This window comes from Haliotis cracherodii, unplaced genomic scaffold (assembly GCF_022045235.1).
Source record: "Haliotis cracherodii isolate W230 unplaced genomic scaffold, xgHalCrac1.p SCAF_6, whole genome shotgun sequence".
NCBI lineage: Eukaryota > Metazoa > Mollusca > Gastropoda > Lepetellida > Haliotidae > Haliotis > Haliotis cracherodii.
In genome coordinates this window covers 58,618,222-58,627,253 of record NW_027266319.1, presented here as the reverse complement: position 1 = coordinate 58,627,253, position 9,032 = coordinate 58,618,222, and the positions used below count along the sequence as shown (strand labels likewise).

The following is a 9,032-nucleotide window of genomic DNA, read 5'->3' as shown; positions in this document are numbered from 1 at the left end:
CAGGTATAGTCAATCATTAAGTAACGATAGTTACCCATCGCAAATAAGAAAGAGAGAAAGAGCTTGTCACAAAAATATACTTTGTTTGAATAATGACGGATGCATATGAAAAAATTCCCAGGAACCGTTTCTCAACTACTGAACTATAAAAGGTCATGGAATATATGTAATATAGAGGAGATAAGAATAAGGAGTGAGTGAGTTGGGTTCAACGCCGCTTGTAACAGTATTCCAGTTATATCACGGCGTGTCAGCTTAATGTGGGAGGAAGGCTCCAAGTGATGCAGGTCTCAGACGTTTACCACTTCGGTGAAATATGAATAAGGAAAGACACTGTAGATATATTATTGTTTACAGAAAAATGTATCAAACGGCAAATGCTTTTAACCTACATGTAATTCCCTACCACTGATATAGTACGCTGTACTCATTGTACATACCCAATGAATTATTGAAATGATCTACACTACCAGTTGTCAGACTTTCATTTCGTGAGGTCCTCAGTTGCTGAGTGGGTTAGATGGCTGACTTTGTGTGCTCTGACTTTGTGACGGGACTCAACCCCCCAAAAGTACTAGAATCTGTCCTACTGAAAAGGTGTTATCCCAAATATAACATTTGTTTAGATGAAATTGGTTAACCTCAGAGTGTCTGTGTGTTGTTGGACTTGGTCATACAACCCCTGGGAGATGTCTGTGAGACTGTGTCAGGTCATCTGATGTGAAGGGCACGGGTAGCCCAGTCGTCTAAGTCGCTGTGTAGAGTTGCGTCCCTTGGGCATGCCAGAATCCTATGACTTTGGGATCGAATCCCTGTTCGCCCCGATTATGTTTCTAGGTTTGACAGCACCATACCATGCTCCTGGGTTTCACCGAAGTGGTAAACGTCTGAGACCTGCATCACTTAGGGCTTTCCTCCCACATTAAGCTCACACGCTGTGATATAACTGGAATACTGTTAAAAGCGGGGTTAAACCCAACTCACTCACTCACTCATCTGATGCGAATCCTCTTCCTCCCTCATCACATGACATGTGTGCATCAAATGGTGTCAGGAGCCAGGCTATGATCCCAGAGAGGATTCAAGGAAGAATCAGTCTCAAATGTTGATTCCAGAATACAGAGTCAACAAGTATACAATGTTTGTCCTGAAAGTTGACCGAGGATTGGGTGGTCAGGTCTTTGATGGTTCCATTATTTACAGGCAGGAGTGATATAAGTGGAATATTGCTGCCTGGAGTTGCAGCTGAAGTGTACCGTGTACCTATTGTTGTCTTGGTAGAATGACTGACTGCAGCTTGTAAATAATTAAGTCCATGTCTGACAAACCCGTGATTGATATTTTGTGTTACATCCCACATCCTCAGGAACAAAGATCAACCATGCCTGACCATCCGATCCATGTTGCCTCCACAAGCAAAGGATGCTGGGGATCAGCTCTAACCCAGCATCCTCAAGAGGAACTTGGCTCCATCAGAGTCTGGTGGACATTATAAGCCCAGAGTCTACTTGCACAACGTGATCTTTGCAGTACGACGATCTTAGCGCTACGACGATCTTAAGTCTATGTAAGAGTATGGGAGTTACGATTGTTGTTGGGCTTTTGCTTTGTGGAAGTGGGCCCTGGTCTACAGACTAAATAGATCCTATTCCACAATTTCTTGTTGGTTGATTGCAGATGTGTTAATAGCTAGAGGTCAATTGTCATATAGAGCAAATCCTCATCAGGAACAACATTAAGACATTTCAAAGATTAAAAAGAATTTAATGTTGTATTCCATCAAACAAAAACATTTGCAATACACATCAACAAACAGATGTAAAATATGGTGACTGTATGAAAATTGTGAACATCTGCATTTTCCATGACCAGTTGCTTGTATGATATTCACTCTACACTTAAAAACAGAACACATCATGGAATGAACATGAACACATGAACACATCGATCCTGACTCCTTATACTCTCACAACCTTTCTACCACAAGAAAACAAGGTATTGCAAGCAACAACTGAAAATTAAAAAAAACAGATTCTAATGAACTAAATCATGCTGATGTGGTATATAGTGCAAGGGAAGAATTCTGGCAGTACGAACGTGACAAGACCAAATTTTGAATCTCTCTGTTTCAGTATTGGAATCATCCATATAAATACTCAATATGAATTGTTAAATTGTTAAACATATTTAGTCCATTTTAATCAATTTTCAACATTTTCTTGCCCACATCAATTATTACATTTCAAATAGATTTCTTTAAGACCTAGTTTTTGTGTAGGAACACAATATTCATAGCAATCATAACCATTTTTTACATCAATATCTTTATTTTTTCTTCAATACAACTGTTATGTATATATAACCATGTTCACCGTAATAAGTGCGCTTGGAGAAATTAGACAAATGGGGTCACGTATTGAAACCACACACAAGTCAAGTGAAGAAGCTTACTGGGGGTAGTTCAAATATCGATGAAACTACAACTGATTGTTGTTACATACCCCTCTTGCACTGCTGCTTCATGTAAAACACAAGTCAACATGGAGTGTTTTGTACATTTTGGTACCAGATAGAGGCGCTAAATAGATTTGGTCTAAAACTTGATCAGGGTCCCTTACTAGAGCAGGGCACTTAATATGGCAAATACGGTAAAGTCTTTACTTCCTGTCCAGTACTTACTATCAAGAGAAAGATTTCACAGTCCTATTCGTTATTAATTTCCATAATTAATACTACAATTGTGTTATTCTTATTGTATTATAGTCGACAATATCAATTATTATACTGCCTCAGTTTTCAAACCGATATAACGTTTTTGATGTAATAAGCGCCCAGGGCGCTCTCAAAATTAGAAATAGGGGGTTCTTATTAGAATATTAATTTGGAGAAAAAAAACAGAATTGAAAGATAAATTTCGTGGTTTATGCTGACAGACTGAAATGTTTAGGTACGACAGATATATTTTTCCAGAATTTGATTGCACATAATTAAGGGTGCATATAACACACGAGTGGGTATTATTCGCGAAAAAATAAGTCTTTTGTACATTGATCAATCGGAAGGGGTGCCAATTGGGATTGTTCAAAAGCCAATATATCAGCAAATATCTCCGTAGGCGCTTATTAGAGCGGGGGGCTTATTACGTCGAATACGGTAATAAGATTTAAATGAACACATCTACTCCATTTAATGTGAATATTAATTATTCTGACCGAGGTTCAGATTAAGATGGGACTTCAAGCATCAATATGTTCTCACAAAATATTCTTTCCTTCATTGCCATCTACAAGAAGTGAAAATATTAGTGTCTGTGCTTTCATCATATTAAAGCAAGCATAAGCACCCCTGGGAGATGTCTGTGAGACTGTGTCAGGTCATCTGATGTGAAGGGCACGGGTAGCCCAGTCGTCTAAGTCGCTGTGTAGAGTTGCGTCCCTTGGGCATGCCAGAATCCTATGACTTTGGGATCGAATCCCTGTTCGCCCCGATTATGTTTCTAGGTTTGACAGCACCATACCATGCTCCTGGGTTTCACCGAAGTGGTAAACGTCTGAGACCTGCATCACTTAGGGCTTTCCTCCCACATTAAGCTCACACGCTGTGATATAACTGGAATACTGTTAAAAGCGGGGTTAAACCCAACTCACTCACTCACTCATCTGATGCGAATCCTCTTCCTCCCTCATCACATGACATGTGTGCATCAAATGGTGTCAGGAGCCAGGCTATGATCCCAGAGAGGATTCAAGGAAGAATCAGTCTCAAATGTTGATTCCAGAATACAGAGTCAACAAGTATACAATGTTTGTCCTGAAAGTTGACCGAGGATTGGGTGGTCAGGTCTTTGATGGTTCCATTATTTACAGGCAGGAGTGATATAAGTGGAATATTGCTGCCTGGAGTTGCAGCTGAAGTGTACCGTGTACCTATTGTTGTCTTGGTAGAATGACTGACTGCAGCTTGTAAATAATTAAGTCCATGTCTGACAAACCCGTGATTGATATTTTGTGTTACATCCCACATCCTCAGGAACAAAGATCAACCATGCCTGACCATCCGATCCATGTTGCCTCCACAAGCAAAGGATGCTGGGGATCAGCTCTAACCCAGCATCCTCAAGAGGAACTTGGCTCCATCAGAGTCTGGTGGACATTATAAGCCCAGAGTCTACTTGCACAACGTGATCTTTGCAGTACGACGATCTTAGCGCTACGACGATCTTAAGTCTATGTAAGAGTATGGGAGTTACGATTGTTGTTGGGCTTTTGCTTTGTGGAAGTGGGCCCTGGTCTACAGACTAAATAGATCCTATTCCACAATTTCTTGTTGGTTGATTGCAGATGTGTTAATAGCTAGAGGTCAATTGTCATATAGAGCAAATCCTCATCAGGAACAACATTAAGACATTTCAAAGATTAAAAAGAATTTAATGTTGTATTCCATCAAACAAAAACATTTGCAATACACATCAACAAACAGATGTAAAATATGGTGACTGTATGAAAATTGTGAACATCTGCATTTTCCATGACCAGTTGCTTGTATGATATTCACTCTACACTTAAAAACAGAACACATCATGGAATGAACATGAACACATGAACACATCGATCCTGACTCCTTATACTCTCACAACCTTTCTACCACAAGAAAACAAGGTATTGCAAGCAACAACTGAAAATTAAAAAAAACAGATTCTAATGAACTAAATCATGCTGATGTGGTATATAGTGCAAGGGAAGAATTCTGGCAGTACGAACGTGACAAGACCAAATTTTGAATCTCTCTGTTTCAGTATTGGAATCATCCATATAAATACTCAATATGAATTGTTAAATTGTTAAACATATTTAGTCCATTTTAATCAATTTTCAACATTTTCTTGCCCACATCAATTATTACATTTCAAATAGATTTCTTTAAGACCTAGTTTTTGTGTAGGAACACAATATTCATAGCAATCATAACCATTTTTTACATCAATATCTTTATTTTTTCTTCAATACAACTGTTATGTATATATAACCATGTTCACCGTAATAAGTGCGCTTGGAGAAATTAGACAAATGGGGTCACGTATTGAAACCACACACAAGTCAAGTGAAGAAGCTTACTGGGGGTAGTTCAAATATCGATGAAACTACAACTGATTGTTGTTACATACCCCTCTTGCACTGCTGCTTCATGTAAAACACAAGTCAACATGGAGTGTTTTGTACATTTTGGTACCAGATAGAGGCGCTAAATAGATTTGGTCTAAAACTTGATCAGGGTCCCTTACTAGAGCAGGGCACTTAATATGGCAAATACGGTAAAGTCTTTACTTCCTGTCCAGTACTTACTATCAAGAGAAAGATTTCACAGTCCTATTCGTTATTAATTTCCATAATTAATACTACAATTGTGTTATTCTTATTGTATTATAGTCGACAATATCAATTATTATACTGCCTCAGTTTTCAAACCGATATAACGTTTTTGATGTAATAAGCGCCCAGGGCGCTCTCAAAATTAGAAATAGGGGGTTCTTATTAGAATATTAATTTGGAGAAAAAAAACAGAATTGAAAGATAAATTTCGTGGTTTATGCTGACAGACTGAAATGTTTAGGTACGACAGATATATTTTTCCAGAATTTGATTGCACATAATTAAGGGTGCATATAACACACGAGTGGGTATTATTCGCGAAAAAATAAGTCTTTTGTACATTGATCAATCGGAAGGGGTGCCAATTGGGATTGTTCACAAGCCAATATATCAGCAAATATCTCCGTAGGCGCTTATTAGAGCGGGGGGCTTATTACGTCGAATACGGTAATAAGATTTAAATGAACACATCTACTCCATTTAATGTGAATATTAATTATTCTGACCGAGGTTCAGATTAAGATGGGACTTCAAGCATCAATATGTTCTCACAAAATATTCTTTCCTTCATTGCCATCTACAAGAAGTGAAAATATTAGTGTCTGTGCTTTCATCATATTAAAGCAAGCATTAGGGTGCATACATCTCTATCACACTGCAGATATATCTATTATACTGATAAAAATAATATGTAAAAGCTATTTGTATGGAAAAGCAGATTAAAACTTAATGAAAAACAGGTTTTATGCATTTTATGAAAGCTAAAATCATAGACTAAAAGACTGCATTATAACAATACTACAGATATCACATTCTTTCATTGATGATAAAATTCCTTCATGTAACCAGCAATGTCTCCGATCTGTTGCAATCCATACACCCCAAGTACATGTGGTACGATGAAAAACGTCCGACACACCATTAACTGTAGATTTCCTTTTACTAAATGGAACTGTTGCAATTCCACTGACTAAGGCCACAACGAAACAGTTAATGTTTGTCGAAGGAAGGAGAGAGATGACAATAAAGTTCGGAAACATTATAAGTACAAACAACCATTCTCCTTCAGACGAGGTTTGTGCGTCTTACTGATTGCCCCAGATTATATTCAACATATCAACCACGAACATGCCTTAGGTCAAAATATGTTAATTAATGGATTTTCATCCCTGCCTGCCTCAGTACCATACAACTCACATTACATCAATATATTGTTCCCAGCTACTTATAAACAGAAGAAAATCTGTGTGTGTTGCTTTCTTCATCCTTTGATGAAACAGATGAAACACCATGTACATAGCACAACCAATCAATAACGCTTCATGTACACAGGACAGTGATCCAACTTGTTGGAAAAAATTCAAATAAAAAGCCTCCTGACACTTTTGTTCAAATGTGGATTAAAATCTAATAATTATTTCATTATGATCTTAAGATTTCACTAAATTTGGTTTCAAAGGGAGGTAATGGTGTGTGGCCTTTCATAACAATCTCATTAAAATCAGACCTAAGTTCTCGGTACCGTCAGAACGACCTTTCATCCGACCAATCAGAGCGTCACTTCAGGATCATGAAAGTGACAGTCGGAATGTGATTTCTAATCATACAACCTCGAAAACTTTAACACGGGATATTCTGAACGATAGTTAGGGTTTAATGACTGAATCATTACAATCTAGACCATCTATTAGCCATTCCAGAATGTTCTTTTGTTAAGGTTTGAAATTTGTAATCGAGAATTTGTCAAAATATGTTTCAAAGCGTAGTTGCCAATTAGAAATTAGTTCTGTAAAGCACGAGAAAGCTGCCTTCTGATTGGTCATTCCATTGGTCGGTCAAAGTTCGCGCAAGGTCGGTGTGATGATACCCGTAATGGGATGTCCTCAGATCTTTGTTTAGCGGTAGCGAGATCTAAGATCTGATTTTAATGAGATTGCCTTTCATAAAAGATCAATGTTCTCAAAAAAACCAAACATTCCTTTTGCTCACCACAGCAACCTTGATTGACCCTTGCCCTGATTACAACAATGGCAGTATGACGAATTGTGAAGAAAACCAAACTACATTCAGCCTTCTTGTAGCTGCCACAGTAAAGGAATGTGTCTTGACAATCTCTCAGTCATATCCTGGCTTATCGGACCATATGCAGACATGGTCACTCCTAGTGTTTCTTTATAGCACCTACTGATTTTGAAAACCCCCACAGCCATCGAATACAGGTGAAAACATTTTACGTTCCTAACTGATGAAATAATATTACTTCTAAATCAGAATGAAATACAGTAGATGTTTGCTAAAACATAAAAAAAATTATAAAAAAAATTCAAACTGGTTTCTGATGTCAGTTTTACCATGGGCTCTGGCATCTTTCAACCATGGATGCACGACGGAAATAAACCTGTTGCATTATGGGTAATAAAAACCGAAGCTATGACCTTGGTCTGTCGATTTCAACTGAGGCTATGCTGTAATACTACATGTTAAATCAACATGGCGATTCATTCATTCGTTCATTGTAACGTGTACGAGGTCGACATCGCCTGCTCGCACACTGGTAGGAAAGGCTACTGACAAATAGAACTACGGACAGATTCTTAGTCAAACTGGTATGGCAAGTCAGGAGTAAACAGGTCTGCATATGACTCGGAAATACTGATGCTGCAATCTGATTGGCTGGAATGGACAGGCTAGCATTGAGATTGGCTCTTCCGGTTCCATCAGATGTCTTTCCTCCATGGCTGTTCAAAGTTGACAACAAGTCCTTCTTCCGAATCAGGGTTGGAATCTAAAACACATAGAAAATAATTACTTGGACAAGCAGATTTGAAAAACTAATGAGTTTATTCTCATCAATTACGCCTAAATGCCTGAAAATTTAGACATTTATTGACTGTCTTTGCATTACCATGAGAGCGGCAAATGAAGTGTTGCCATGGTAACCTGTATTACCTATGACATCCAAGTTGACAGCAGCAAGTCTCTGCATGACATCATCCAACTCCTGTTCTGTTTCCGTGGAAAAGTCCTCTCCGGCAACGGCTCCACAGTTCTTGCAGTTCCGGATAAACCTGGAAACCACAACGAAACAAAAGTTTGTAAAAATGCCTAAATATGAATACTTCTGAAGAGATGCAGATGCAGAGAAACTGTCTAAACTTCAGATTGTGGAACTGTTCATCACCAAAAACTGACCTTCACAGGAGATGCAATGTAATCATTGCATCACAACGCCGGGCAGATCAAAGAAATCACATCACTAATCTAGATGCCCATGAAGCTGGCCTGATGTACTTTCTACATCTAAGACACTTTATTGCTGTTTACAAAGTGTAAAAGTTGGAAAAATGATTTTGGATGTTATACAGAATCTCACTCTTGTGTCTCTTGATATGAAATATATCAACACTCGTCGATAATAGTTTAAAACACATCGGTAAGCCTTTAAAATGTTTATTGACTCGTGTTGATATTTTTGTATCAAAAGACCACCAGGTTAGATTTTCTTTATATCTCAGACCGCTTCCGTAGTCGAGTAGTAGAGTGCCGCCCAGAGAGCGGAGATCTGGGGTTCAGTCCCTGTGTGCATCATACTAAAAGACGTTAAAAGATGGTACTTTTTGTTACTCTGCCTGGCACTCGGCATTAAGGGGCTAAAACAAGGAC

General features: G+C 38.3%; 1 protein-coding gene across 1 annotated transcript in view; it reads right to left on the bottom strand.

Moving 5' to 3' along the window:
- Positions 1-7,756: 7,756 nt before the first annotated feature.
- The window catches only part of LOC139445522 (putative helicase MOV-10), a 29,919-nt gene continuing 28,643 nt past the window's right edge, over positions 7,757-9,032 (bottom strand). Inside the window, exons 16-17 of the mRNA XM_071226662.1 lie at positions 8,319-8,437; positions 7,757-8,154 (exon numbers count right to left, since the gene is read on the bottom strand). Coding sequence (XP_071082763.1) covers positions 8,087-8,154; positions 8,319-8,437 — 187 coding nt within the window. The 3' untranslated portion in view covers positions 7,757-8,086. The remainder of the gene's footprint in view (positions 8,155-8,318; positions 8,438-9,032) is intronic.